The 15,318-nt window shown below is 39.6% G+C and overlaps 1 protein-coding gene across 1 annotated transcript in view; it reads right to left on the bottom strand.

Annotated features, from left to right (window-relative positions):
• Positions 1-709: 709 nt before the first annotated feature.
• Positions 710-15,318, bottom strand: part of VWF (von Willebrand factor) — a 127,001-nt gene continuing 112,392 nt past the window's right edge. Inside the window, exons 47-52 of the mRNA XM_030960690.1 lie at positions 11,494-11,604; positions 8,523-8,621; positions 6,969-7,097; positions 5,344-5,383; positions 2,436-2,533; positions 710-1,046 (exon numbers count right to left, since the gene is read on the bottom strand). Coding sequence (XP_030816550.1) covers positions 858-1,046; positions 2,436-2,533; positions 5,344-5,383; positions 6,969-7,097; positions 8,523-8,621; positions 11,494-11,604 — 666 coding nt within the window. The 3' untranslated portion in view covers positions 710-857. The remainder of the gene's footprint in view (positions 1,047-2,435; positions 2,534-5,343; positions 5,384-6,968; positions 7,098-8,522; positions 8,622-11,493; positions 11,605-15,318) is intronic.

Genomic DNA, 15,318 nt, shown 5'->3' with positions numbered 1-15,318 from the left:
GATCTTTTGTGTTCCATGGCCCAACTAGACAAAGTAGAATTTAAATCCTTGTAAATATATGCCTGGCAGCAATAACTAAATTACACCTGCCACTGCAAATTCTGCATCTAAATTAATTCCAACTTTTGGAACAAATGCAACAGGTGAAGTCCAGGCACCTGGAAATAGGTGAGACAACCACTAAGCTTTCTCCTTGAGTTGGTCTGGGCAAGGGCTGAAGTAAGAGCTGTCCTTAAACCTGTATGCATGTCTTGAGGACATGCAGAACTTACACAGTCTGTCCTCAACACACAGTTTCTTTTCATTAAGCTTCAGGAGAAACATGTATATGCATTGCAGAAAGATATTTGGTTGTCTGAGCCACAACCAGTATTGTTTGTGTACCACGAACATCCTATTCTTACTCTGAAGCCTTCTCCCATAATTACTGTACTCCCTGAAAAGAATGGGGGGAGAAAAAGAGAAAAAAATTATAAGTCCACCGTGTGTCACTAAGGACTGAAGTGGGGAATGAAAGTGTAATGTCTCTGCAGACAATACCAAATGATTTGGGAAATATTCTTTAAGTATAAGCAACTGCTTCTGAGCATGATTTTTTTGTGGTTGTCCTTTTGGGATTTTCTTCAATAAAATGGATTAATTTCCACAGTGAAATGAAGAGAATCTCTTTCCTACAGTCCACCCCAAGATGAATCAGACTGTGATCTGTTGTGCTGATAAGCTTTATTGTTTGCTGTGTCCGTACAATTTTTCAGGATTCTAATGGATAAGGCAGTGTACAGAGAATATTAGGCTTGCATTGTGAAGTTCCTCCATCATAAAACTTCAGATTAAGCAGCTGGGCTTCTGGTCAATATTCATGGTGTGCACTTGCGATCATGGCATTCGCACAGCGAGGCGGAGGGGATGTAGAACTGCACCATGGTCCCATTGGGACAGCGCAGTGGGATTGTCACCGTGGTGGTCTGAGTGGCTGTACAGCAGCTGCAGTGGTCTTCCCACTGCCCTGTCTGAGCAGAGTACCTGGTGGTGCTTCTGCACTTGCCCTAAATGGAAAAAGAAGAGAGCTGAAGTTTGAACAGAGCCTCATGATACTCAGAATCCTGGTTCCTTCCTTCAAAATATCCATGGGTGACTTTGTCCGGCTTCAATGCTCTGCTGAAAACATGAACTCGGAAACAGGTGCCTGGGTCCAGAATGCAGGGTGCTGCACAAAGAGTAACTTCTTATGAGCATAATCAGAGCAAAGGAGAGGCGAAGAAACTGCTCACACACACAAAAGAGCCCGGAATTTAAAATCTTATAGGGAATGTCCAGAGCTATGGTGTTGGCTTCTGAGTAAATGTGGTTATCATGCATTCAGAAAGTGCTTTAGCCCAAATGCTGCAACCCACACACCCACTGTTGTCCTGCTGGTGTTATTATTTCTTGTTCTGCTTGATTGGCCACTTAACTAAATTAGACCAAGCTGTCAGTGCCTGTAGCTGTAAGCCTTCATGATGTCAAAATAAGTAGCCTTACATAACACTCTGTCAGAGTCCATTTCCTTTGGTGGCTTTGTGCTCTTATTTCCCAGTCTAATTAAATTAAAATATCCTATCATTATTAGGGATGGCTTTAGAAAAAATGTACTTAATATTGTTTATTCCCAATGTAAAATCTGGACTTCTGCAGGAGAAAAATCAATACTTATGACTTTATGGCTAAGGACCATTTACTTTGACAGGACAAGAGGTTAAGAATTGTTAGTTATGCCATAACTTGGATTGCACACAAGGGTGATTAAAATCCTTGTATGGGGCTTCGTTATCTTGGAAAGAGCAGAGATGGGAACACCCAGAAGGGAAGTTATTCTCCTGTCTTTAAAGGAAGTTGCCATATAAGGTGTAAGTAGTGATGGGCTAGAAATTAAACTTTTAATCTGATTATGGAAGATACAAGACATGTAGAACACAAGAGCTTGGCGCCAAGGCTAACTGAGGAATCCCAGAGCTTTTAAGGCATACAAGTCAAATCTTGGCACTTGGATTTAAAGGTCTTTTAAAATGCCATTTATCTAAATACTTATTTAAATTCCCCTAATCAGCCCAGAGGCTCAGTGCTTAACTACATACTCAGAACTGAAAATAAGCTTCACAAATGTGAAGATATTTTTTAAGTAGAAAGTCCTAACAGAGCTACTTCAGAGTCATTAATTTCTGATGGAAGCAAGAGAGTGGGATGAACAAAGCCTTTGTGTCTAACGTGCCATTTTTCATGCTGGTTTGACTAGGGAAAATTCAGCATCAGCAAATTACTTCAGGAAATAAGTGCCAATGAGGTTAACACTAAGCCAATCAAAGAGAAACTGATGCTCCACTTACTGAAGTGAAACCATGGTGGAAGAAATGGTTTCACTTAGGGAAAGAAAAAGAAGGTTGATTTTTGTTATTTACCTCACAATGAGAAATGGGCACCTCCTTTTCAGCCACACATCCATTGATATTCCCAAACTGCAGTCTGGTACTTACTGGATGACATTCCACCTCTACACCTAGCAAGTAAAAAAAAAGGAAAAATAAAAGAAAAATTTAAAAAATGTTTGACACTGCTGGCAAATGCTTGTTGTAACTTACATGCCTTTACTCCTGAAATTGTTGTCAGTGAAATGTTCTTCCTGGTAAAACCTCTAGCTGGGTGTGTCTCAGAGTAATTCATGCAGAGCTGTGTGACTATTCCACACTACAGCCCTAAAATTCCATTAGAGAAGGGTTTCCCTCATGTTTATTTTCAATTGACTGCTTTGTTCTAAAGTCACTTTGGCCATCGAACACCAGCCTCTCCCCTGGTCTTAGACAACTCTCCTGTTAACTCCAGTAACCAACAGGGACTCTGTTCCCCTCCTTTCAAAGAGAACCTCATCATTAATATGCTCAAATATAAACTAAGCCAGAACATTTTCTTCTGAACTCTTCCATGTTTTGGTCTGCATCTAAAGACTTGTGAAGGAGCCAATGCTTTTTTCAGTGGGTATTTTGTGCATAGACAACAGCAGGTCTGTGTAGCGTTACTGTAGTTTTATGTCGCTGTGAAGACAGACGCCTACTCGTACCCATTTCTAACTAACCAATGAAATTTCTGTGTTTAACAGAATATTGGACTGATTTTTTGGTACTACCCCAGAACACTTCAGAAAGTTTAAGGAATTCAGCAGGGCAACTGCACAACTAAGTACACACACAAAGGGAAGAGAAAGGTATCCATCTTCCTACCAGCAAACACAACTTTCCATCAGCATGTTGGTACCAAATTGACTCTGTGCCTTGCTAAAATCTTAAATTTCATAAACAAAAAAAAATACAGCTCGTATCTGGTTCCAGGGCTGAACTGCCCTTTCTCTTTTAATGATTTCATCACTCCTTTATAAAAATTGTCCACCTGAAAGTTGGACAAGTTGTGCTCACACACCTGAAAAGCACAAAAAAAAAGTCATCAGCCTCAACACAGATCCATCCCCTTTTTGATTCTGACTTATCAACTTGTTTTCTAGTTACTTTACCTCTGTTTTTTATTTTTTTTTGTTGACTGTGCCTCTTCTGCAAAGGCTAGTGCTTGTAACTTAACAAGACATGTGAGACTGAGATCAACAGAGAAGAGAGATGCAACTTCTTTTTTAAGTGGGAAAATAAGGAATATCCTTTGCCAATTATCAAGTTCTGTGGCTAATACCACAAAAATCTCATGAGAAAATAGGAGCTGTTCACTTGTGTGCTTCCATAAACCTAACAGCCGGAACAATGCCCTCAGACATGAAAAAAATTCCAGTTGTGAAGGCATAACATAGGAAGGGAAACTGACTCCTCAATCAGCTCCTTTGCCCAAGGACTTGTTAGACTCTGCTGAGCCAAAGGCATCAGCCTGGACTTGAGGGAGTGAGTTCTTTGCCCAATTCTTTATGGCACAGAGACATCTGAAAGACAGACTCTCTCAGGACCTTGGAAGATAATGTAATCTATGTCCTTGAGAAACTGAGAACTGAGCTACATCCAGGCAAAACATCATTGGGAAATAAGGATCTGAAGGCCCATTCAATATGGGAGGTTTTAGGCAGGCAGCACATGACTTAGATCAGCTTGCCTTTGCAGCTGCAGGGAGGTATTGCTTTTAAATTATTCCATTAAATAAATCTATGCATTGATCTCTGCTCATGTGGAACTAGTTTCTCCTCAATTACAGGGATTGGCACTAGCTGCCCACCACCCTGTCTTTTAAATCTCAAAATCTGTTTTTGTTAATAAAGAATTTTGAGAATTCCTTACTTGTAGCCTGGTAGATTAAAGCTTCTTTAACCAAATTACCTCTTTGATCCATTTGATGACAGTCTCTCAATACCTTTCTGACTTCTATCTCTCAAGCCAGAGCTCAGTGATTACCCAGACAAGCAAAGGCTGCAAACTCTCTAGGAGTTACCGTCCTTCATCAGGGGTATTATTGCAGCAGCTCCTGTGCCAGTGTGGTGATGGGCTGCTATGCCGGCCATCTTTTATTTATGAGCACATACATAGCAAAAAAAAGAAAATTAAAAGACATAACACAGACAAGATCTTGATATTCCGACCTTAAAAGGGAATTTCAATCCTTTGTTATATTTTTAAATTTTATATAAGCCACAGTATTATTTTTTACTTATAGAAGAGAAAACTGAGAGGTTATCTGCTCACAAATGCATCAGTGATTCATTTTAGAAATGAGAACTCAACCCTGCAATCCTTCCTTATGTAAGCAAACCCTTCCTACTCTCACAGCCTGACTGACATTGGATTATCCACCCAAAGATGCATGAAATTAAGAGTTGCTTGATTGACCCCTAAACTGACAAATTTAAGAACCAGTCAGGCTGTTCCATAGGAATGCATTTCCCCTACTATTTTTGGTTAATATGTTATTAAAAACATTACTGCCACCAGGGTTGGGCTTTTTTGATTAATTAATTTTAAGTTGATCTTTTATTCATGAAGTGTTTTCCTCACATATTCAGCAGTATCAGGTTATGTGACTTGCTAGGCTATCTGTGCAGGACTATTCCTGTTACCACCAGATGAACAATAAAATAAAACATTCATAATTAACATCTGCATAAAATGTGGAGAGTATCTATTTCATTCATCACTTGGGAATACTGTCAAAACATGTGTTCTAGATGACAAAACATGACAGACAGCAGCATGTCAGAGGGTGGGCTTCTTTGATGGTTTATTATAACCACATTGCTAAGCTCTGGTTCATTACCCTGCATATCATGGAAAATGTAGGTACTTACATATTCTGTCTTTTCCATACAAGATTTCTGGATTAATTACTTACATGTGTCGCAGCAAGTATTGCCAATTTTTGCTATTCTGCCCTAAAATTATATAAAAAAAAGAAAACTCAGATGTTGGCACAAGTGATACACTTCTGATCTGCTGGAAGAAGATGTATAAAGCAGGATACTAGGCAAAAAAAAAAACCAAACAAACAAACTGAATTTCTATATTATACAAAATCATAAATCTACATTAATAATCTTCTCTTTATCAATTTTAAGATTTTTGACTTGTGATGATATTTGCTGGTAGCTAACTGGAAGTAATTGACTTATTAGCAAGCTCAACACCTGAAAATATTGCTCTCACCTGATATTAGGAGCTTTCTAAAATAAAGACATTAAATACAGATAAATTCCTGAAAACCAGAAAGATAAAACCAGTAGCATTCAGCTTTCATTCTGTTTAAGAAATATCACATCTGTCAAGTAAATTTTAAAAGCCATAAAACTTTATGTTTTGTTTCATTGTTATCATCCAGAATAAATTCTCAGAAATATATGCGTAGTGCAAATTATTGAAAAACTATAGTGAAAGGCAAAATAGAGAAATATTTACACTGCAGGGTGATACCATTGTTGCACTCAACCCCTGAGCTTACATGCAAAAGTTTGGAGGCTTTTTTAATTAGAAACCCTAAAATTTTGATCTGCAACAAGATGAAAACCACTAATTTTATAGCTGAAATAGTTCTGTTTGTGGGGAATAGGAGAAGAATAAATGCAGTTTGAGAAGTTCTGTTTAAAAAGTAAACTGTTTTTCACTGATTTACCATTAACATCACTTGAATATGATAATACCCCAAAGCCCATAATGTAACGCAGCATTCTTTCCTAAATCTTTGCTTATACAACAAAACCATGTATTACAATTTCATAAAGTGAGAAATGCCCTGTAGAAGTTTTATTTTTCCCACATTATATGTAAATTCTTCATTTGTTTCATGTGTATGAGCAGACTGGTTTGGCCACAAGCTTTACTAAAGGTTCCCTGCTTCCTGCCATGCAGAAGAGAATTGGAACAGGTGGATATAAACACCTGTAACATGTGTAAAACCTGACAGATAAGCAAAAACAGGGCCCCATGTGCTACACTCACACCTCACTCTGCTCCTCAGTGTCTAATTAACCTCAAATCACAAGAAAGATGGATGAGTACTTTGTGCAGGGCTTTTTATCTGGCTAAACAACTGCAGTTGTGGAAGTTTGATCTTTCTACAGCAGTGTGAAAATTCCTTTCCCTAACGTCATATAATGGCAGAGAAAAAATACCATAGCATTTCATATGCATATTTCTCAGTTTGCGTCATTGTCCACACAGTTTTGCTCTGGATCCCAAACTGAGAAGATTGTTAGAAGAACCACTTGCAAATGTTTGATACTTCAAATATTCAGCTTCATATTCATAACAGAATTAGGGTCAGCAGTCAGCACAGTCCCACAAAAAACAGCTTATATTTTCACACAAAGAAAACCTACATTTTTCTGAATTTCAAAGTTCAAATTCAGTTTAGCCAAGGTGTTGGGAGAGGGTTGGGGTTTCCCAGCCCAGCACATAGAAGGTACCAGAAACATAACAGAGTCCTTTAGGAAACCTGGGAACAGGACCTGTTTCACTACTTACTCCTTCAGCCAAGCATCTTCTGGCATCAAATGGAGGACAGCCAGTGATTCTCCTTTCCCAGATAAATTCCCCTCTCTCATTTACTCTGCAGGAGTGACTGTCACAGCCATCCTGAAGGGATGCATTTGCCTGGAAATATTGAAGAGCTGTTAGCTTTACCCAGAAACAACAGGGGACAAGAAGTTTTCAGGATATTACTTTGCTGATGTCTCAACTAAAGTACCATGGTGGTGACAGTTATAAAACATAGAAATCTTTGCTTATCACCAAAGTTGTTTTATTCTGTGTAATTCCATGGCCATATTGATCACAGCTCTGCCCAGACTGCCAAAACCTGACTTTTTCAGCTCTTAACAGGGAAGAAATTTCCATTAACTTACGAAAAAACCTTCTCTAAGTGAGAGATCTGGGGGTCTGGCCTATGATCTGTCTTTCAAAGAGATATAGATACAATTATTTACCTTCTGGAGGACTTGGGAACCTCTTTAGAAAACATATATACAACCACACCCCCATCCCCCCACCAAATCATTTAGTTTGAAATAAACCCTTAAGAGCAAGTCCAGCCATTAACGTCCCACTGCCAGCCAAGTCCACCAGAAAACCACATCTCTAAGATCCACATCCACACATTTTTAAAATCCCTCCAGGGCTGGTGACTCAACGACTGCCCTGGGCAGCTTGTGCCAAAGCTGGACAATCCTTCCAGTGGAAAAAAGAAATCCAATCTAAACCTCCCCTGGTGCAACTTGAGGCTGTTTCCTCTTGTCCTGTCCCTTGCTCCCTGAGAGCAGAGCCAGATCCCCATCTGGCTGTCCCCTCCTGTCAGGGAGTTGTGCAGAGCCAGAAGGGCTCCCCTGAGCCTCCTTTTCTCCAGGCTGAGCTCCTCCCAGCTGCTCCTCATGCTCCAGACCCTTACCCAGCTTCATGGCTCTTCCCATACTCTCCCCATCTAAGATTTTTCATACAAATGGAGTAAAAGAAAATTTTAGATGCTGTCTCTGGTGACAGAGATATGTTCTTAAACAGGAGTGGATATTTTTCTGGTTAAACCAGAAAAATATCCACTCCTGTTTAAGAACATATCCTGCACTGCCAGGTTGGATGTGGCTCTGGGCAACCTGCTCTACTGGAAGGTGTCCCTGCCCATGGCAGGGCATTGAGACAAGATTAGCTTTGAGGTCCTTTCCAACCCAATCCATTCTATGATTCTATGCTGGAGAAGTTTCTCAAAATTCACATTTTTAATTTAAATATTTCACATCTTAAATGAAGGTTTTAATTTCCTCTGTTTGAGGTCATATTCCAGTTAAAGTTCTGTGATAACATTCCTGAATCTAGAATGCTCCTCTAGGATTTTCCACTGGGGTATGAAGTTACCCATTTTTTATTTACAAACAAATTAACTTCCTTGATCAGTTATTCTGAGATACAAAAAACACCGGTAAAAACACGTTACCTAATCAAAAACATGATGATGCATTTGATTTACATTTGATGATGCACTTGCATTTACTCTATGAGTAAATAAAATAAAGAGTGCTTAAAACTTACCTGAAGATACTGAACCCTTCCATCTCTCAGCCTGATGCTACATGAAGTTGGCACGCATTTTCCACAGCAAGAGCCAGGGATTTCCTGCCTTCTGTAGTTCTAGAAGGTGAAGGATATTTTTCTGGATTTATTTTGCTTTAAGCATGCATCCTGTATTTATTTTAAGAAGCTTTTTTAAAAAAAATAAGATTCAGTGGACAAAATGACAGCCAGCAAAATGCTTCTAAGTAAAACCAATGGGCTCTATACAGTGCAACATGGAAAAGCAGTTGGAAGTGCTGAAACTGGAGAGAAAAGGGAAAAGTATCCAGTAAGCCTTAGGCAGGGAAAGGGCAGAATAAGGGAAAAGGAGAGCAAGAAAGAAAAGGAGAATAATGGAGCCCCACAAACAGCATTGAAGGGAAAATCAGTGGCAGGAAAAAGAGCATGGGAGAATAAGCAGCACTAAGTGGAGAGGCAGAAAGGTATAGAGTGAATAATAGAAAGGAAAAAAATCAAACCAAGCAGAAAGCAACTGAGCTAACACATGAAGTATCCCATAATAACGTCCCCAGCTGCTGCAGACAACCAACAGCTGCTTATGATGAGATGAACATTTTTAAGAAAACAAACACTTTCTGGTTCTGTGAAGGCATGCATGTTATCCATATGTTTTTTACAGAAGAGAATTTGGGGAGGGAGAGTTACTATTAAATCATTGGGGGAAAACATAGTTCATTGTTACTTAGGTGAACTTTCCCTACTAGCAAAAATATAAGCACCTAAAGCAGGTCATAAAATGACCCAAAAAATGACCCTCCTGAGCAGAATATGCTGGAGTTGGCTGCACTTCAATTGCCAGTGCTTTTCCTTACCCAACTTCAGCATCCAGGAGAAAGCAGGTGTTCCTGAGAGAACTGGTGCTCTTAACCCATTTGTACTCTTAAATTTTATCCATTAGCAAGGAATTGCTTTTAAGCTGGGTATACCATGAAGTCAGAGGCTTTGAGACAGGAAAGATCCTGTGAATTGTGTGAATCCGACTGGCCTTTAGGGAGGTGAAGACATTCTGTATCTTATTTGATTTTTTTCCCCTCAAGCTCCACAAATTCATTCCAATGGCTAGGAAGGGATATATACTCCTAGACCTGCAACTTCCCTTGGGTAGCTGCATAGCTCCCAAACACAAGTTCACAGTCCTTAATAAGCCCAACTGAAAATGGCCCTTTCTTCGGGGTTTTCTGCCTAGTCTGTACTTCTGTGTTACATGGGGAAAAGGAACTGGTTGGGTAATGTGTGGGTGGTGAAAGAAGCAGGAGAGGAATGTTCCCCCCCCACACCTTTTTTTTTTTTTATCATGTATTATATTGATTCCTCTACCATTAATTTCTACAGCTGGCTCCTTGCATTAAGCAGCAAGAATGGATGCTCGTGTATCTTTGTGTGAGAACATACACATGCACACATGTCTCTGGCCACAAATTCAATCTGTTTTTCTTTTTCATGGATCTGCCAGGTTACATTTTGAGAAAGATGCTCAGCACTGAGCTTGGCCATTTGTTTTCCCTTCAGAAGCCTATGTCTATAATCAAACCTTACAGAAGGGGTGATATTAGGGTCTAGAACCACAAAAGGTATTCCAGATTGTCCTTTTTGTCAGAGGCTACATCCATACCACCAAATAAAAGGGATCAAAGCCAGTTTGATGGCCTAATGGACAAGTGGAACACTTATGAATTATCTGAGCTGCATTCTCCACATGAAACTGGCTGGCCTTGGGTTGCCCTAACCACTGACCTGTCCTGGACATCATTTGGAAGTCACATCATCATTTTTCTACTCACAACAGGCCAGCTGGGACACTGTTGATAATTCTTCAAGAAAAAGAGTTGCAGGAAATAATTTGCGTCTGCAGTCTTGCTCTATTTTTTTATTGGTACAGATTACTCTCTACAGAAACTTAAACTACATTTCCAGTCCTTTCCAGTTCTACTTCAGGATGGGAGATTGGACTCATCAAAAACTCTGCCCCTCTCTGTTCCAAGGACCCTATCAGTGTATGCCCCTCCTGGACATCAGCCAGAAATCCCACATGATCATGTTAGAGATGTGGATTTTGGGTGCCAGGGCCACCACTTGGACACACACTGGGTTTGGTTGGGGCCATTGTGCTCCATCCACTATCCAGGGAAAGGATGAAGAAGTGGAACAGGCATATAAGTTTTGGGGTTTTTTTTCTGTGAAACTTAGCTTCTGGTCTGTGCTCTTTGGACACAGGGTGATCAAACCAGCCTCCGCACCTCACTTAGGTCTCCTTCTACTCGAGGTATTGGTGCTAAGAGAGAAAACTACAGAACTGAGCAGAGCTAATCAGGCAGTCCTGTCACACTGTTGGTCAGCAGAGCAAAAATGGAATATACATCTCTCCGGCTTTCTCAGCCAAAGTCATTCCTTGCAGGTGAGGGCACCAAAGCAGCAGCAAAGACTTCAAAAACCAGTGGGAACTGATGGGGACAATCACTTCAAATCACCAAAGGCAAGGGCTGGGAACCAAACAAATGCTACTGAGCCCAGCTTTTAGACAATTTGGAAAATTGTCATAGGAAAGGCCTGAAGCATGGAGATCCGGCTGAGCTGCCAGTCCCTGGAGGGACAGGTAACACTGTAGGAAAGAGGACTCAGCAGTTCCTCTTGCAAATGATTTGCCAAAACTTATAGTGCCCTAACAGTAAGTAATCTAAAATAAACAATAAAATGTGCCTGTGGAGCTGAGTACCATCTAAAGTTATCTTTGCTACCCTGAGGATTTAGATCAGATTTGATGTATATAATTTACTTCATAGAAAGAACACAGAGCAAGACTTCTCAGAAGAACCTGAAGAAAGGCCAAAGGCCCCAGAGCTGCACCTGACATAAAGTGGTGTGTATAGTGAAGAACATAACTCTCATCAGACACATTCCTAGCAGACCCCCTCAGGCTGCTCCCACTCACCACTGGGCAGGCCTGGCAGTTGAGTTTGGTGCACCTCAGGGTGTATTTCCGAGGTGCTGACTGGAAGCATTCACACGTTGTGCACTGATCCACCATCAGGCGCCTCCCGTGCTGAAACATCAGAATCAGTTTGTCAGTGACCATCTCACCAGCAAAATCCAGATAAACAAGTGATTTCAGGTTGAATCTCTTTCATTAAATCTTGCACTGTAATTCTTTGCTAGAGAAACAAGAAACCCATGCCGCCAAGTTTCCAGAGACCGTAATATTTTTCATCTCTAATTCCAGAACAAGCAGCATGGCATGAAGCTATTTTTCAAGGAAGCCCTTTAGAAGTCTTTAATCTGAGAAATGGCACTGACATTTCTTTGTTGCTTAAATATCTAGCAAGCAATAAAGGGATTCTTGAAAGTTATGAGGAAGATTTTTTTTTTTACTCTGACTACGTGGTTGCCAAGAGTTTTTTGAGTGCAATGAATTTATTTGGCAACAAGTTTTTATTCTAGAGCCATCACAACCCACAGATTATGGGCAGAAATTATATTGTTTTTGTAATAATTCTGCTTGGAATCTCTAAAGGACTAAAAGCTTAAAATTAAGAAAAGACAAAATTTTAAAAAGCAAAATTAGTGATTGAAGAACTCTACTTTGTCCATAGTTACAAGCAAATCAGGCTGAACACAATTCAAATGCCCTGAGCTCTTGCCCAGCACCTTGTTTTCTGGATCCCATCACCTTTTCAAAGGAAGCAAAAATTACATTTAAAATGCAGAGCAAAAATGCCAAACCATTAAGAAACAAAAGTATGTGGAGTCAGTAACTGGTTACCCTACACTGAAAGGAATCCCAAGACAAACTCTTTCTTCCTCCCAGGTGCAAAGCCCTTCATTTCAACCTCAAAATAACAAACCACAAAGGTTGAAAGGACAAAGTGGGAGTAGCCTACTCAAGATTTGCACAAACTTCTAAAAACTAATAAAGAAGGAAAATAAATAAGGTAAATAGACAATTTTGCTAGATTATGAAAGGTTTGAATTGTGCTTCAGATATTAATGGAACGCCACCATTGATTTCACTTGGTACTGTGCATGCATATCCTCAGATTCCATTTTGAATTGTTAAATGCTCAGGAAACAAGTGGAGCAAAGAAACTGGCCAGAGTAACAGTGTAAAAGCAATGCATTTATAGGAAGTTTAGAGCCAATACTGTAAAGTACAAATGTTCTGAGCACAGAATTTTAACTACATTCTTATTCTGTGCCCCAGGACAACAGAGGTGCTCAGGTCTCTATAACCAGTAAAAACAATGAGTCTCTCCTGAGGTCTAAAAAAAGATCCTCTACATAAAACATGATGAAAGAGGAAATACCAAGAGGGAGATTCCTGTCTTTTAACAGCTTAGCTTGAGACCTGAACATGGGATTCCTCAGCTTTCCAGATTTAACCTTTTGTAGTGACTATCATTAATCTGGAGGGTTAAAAAACCTCAACAGAGGCAGGTATAGGGATACACTCAAAATTTTGCTCCTGGAGAGGGAGAGTGTGATGATTTTGTCTGGGGTACAATTTCCTTCCCGGTGGCTGGAATGGGGCTGTGGTTTGGATTTGTGCTGCACACAGGGTTGATAATACAGAGATGTTGTTACTGCTGAGCAGGGATTGCACAGAGCCAAAGCCTTTTCTGATTTTCCTACTGGCTGGCTGCAGATGAGACTGGGGGTGCCTCAGAGTTTGGGAGGAGACACAGCCAGGACAGGTGACCCCAGCTGACCCAAGGGATATACCAGACCTTATGTGGCATCATGATCAGAATATACAATGGAGAAATGAAGGAGCACCATTCTGCTTGTCTGGGAAGGCTGAACACCTGCCCAACCATGGCAAGTAGTGAATTAATTCCTTTATTTGCTTGGCTTGCACAGCTTTTACTTTCACCCTCTTTATCCCAACCCAGAAGTTTTCTCACTTTTACCCTTCCCATTCTCTCCTCGATCCTGCTGGTGGGGAGTGAGCGAGTGGCTGCTGGCTGGGGTTACACCACAACAGATGGAGAGCAAATATCTTATAAAAATTCATATTTCTTGTTTGATCTCAACACTGGAAAGCAGTCAGACACCAGAGTGACAGTTCTAGTGCAGACCACATGACATTTTTATCAAAGAATGCCTCAGTGGCTCTAGGCTTTAACATCATAAAGAAAACGTCTACAAAGCCACGGCTGATGTCACTGATATCCTCATGGATTCTTCTAATAGTTCTAACATTCCAATTAAGTACAAAATAGATAAAGTTGAACTCACATGATAATCACTCTGAGAGGCAGGAGCATAGGGATTTACTAGACATGAGTTGAAATTAAATCTTCACACACAAGTGCCTTGAGCTTTTGGGGGAAGATCTAGCCCTGATCCCAAATTTGCTTAGCATGACAGAACTGAACAAAATAATGTATTGATACAGATTTTTTTCCCTTTATATAACACACCTATCATGTGCTTTCTTGGCTACCTTGGAACGAAATGTCAATACCTGCTAACCCAGCGCCACCAAAATAACCTGCATAAAGCTCAAATCTGCTCAGATCACCTTCAAAAATGCCACTCAGTAAAAGCCTGAGAAAACAGATGAGAGATACAGATAATCTTTTTGGTAAATACAGCCACCTGCTTGGAAACTTGCAGTTAAAACCCACGGCATTGTTAAGAACAGCACAGTAGATGCAATACACCAAATTACTGGACTATCATATTGATAACCAAATACATGATAAAAATGTAAAGGGATTAAGGACACAGTCAATTACCAGAAATGCAGTAAAATGTCGAAACTTGGAACTATTCAGGGAAGGAGTTAATGAAGGAAAGTTTTCCCTTGATATAAAATGAAACTTGAAGCCTATTCTTAAAGGACCCAACATAAAGGGTTTGAAATCCAGGAAGTATAAACTTCTATGGACACCACATCTTCCTTCCTGACCATGACTCTGGAACCAGTCACCGAAGCAAAGAATAGTACAAAACAAAGCTGTAGTGACACCAGGTGCTCAGAATATTTCAGACAGGCAGCTAATAAACTTATAGTAAGTCATTAAATGAAGCTAGTTTAAGAAATTTTAAGATTGTTTTTTCAATATTGCAGAAGCTGAGACATTTTATTTTGAAGTTTTCAAAACACAGACACTTCTCATTTTGGTTTCAATGTGACATTTTGTTTCAAAATTTCCTATGTTTCATTTTAAATTATTTGTAAATATTTTCAAATGCTTGAAGAAAGAAAAAGTACCTTACTTGACAGATCAGGTGAACATTTTGTTGGAGGAGAAAAAAAATTAGTTGGTCATGGCAGCACAGCACACAACTGGAAACAGCTTTGGTTTGCAATACAGAAATTATATATATATATATGGAATATATAATCCTGTATAAGAGAAAGTGGCAAGAGCTGCTAATTACTGTCCTGCTTGACATTCCCTACTAATATTGTCTTTATAGGATGCCAACTAGTTCTGACAACATACAAAAGAGGAAAGAAGTAAGATCAAAGAGAAAGTAGATTATTCCAGAATTTATCACTTGTAAAACCAGTGTTCTGACAAGAAAGCTCTTCTTTTCTGACAGGAAAAACAATAATTTTTCCTTTGATTTAATTCTATAGGGAAGTCATCTCTACACAGAATGATGGATGTTTGATGACATGGCTTTAGCTCTAAAAAACTTATAAACTTATGCCTTTGGACTATAAAAAAAAATCCAAACCACAAGAAATAGATAGAGAAAGGTTCTCTCTGCCACACCACTAAAATATAAATATAACTGTTGAGTACAT

This window comes from Camarhynchus parvulus, chromosome 1A (genome assembly GCF_901933205.1).
Source record: "Camarhynchus parvulus chromosome 1A, STF_HiC, whole genome shotgun sequence".
Classification (NCBI taxonomy): Eukaryota; Metazoa; Chordata; class Aves; order Passeriformes; family Thraupidae; genus Camarhynchus; species Camarhynchus parvulus.
This window is presented reverse-complemented; position numbering and strand designations above follow the sequence as displayed.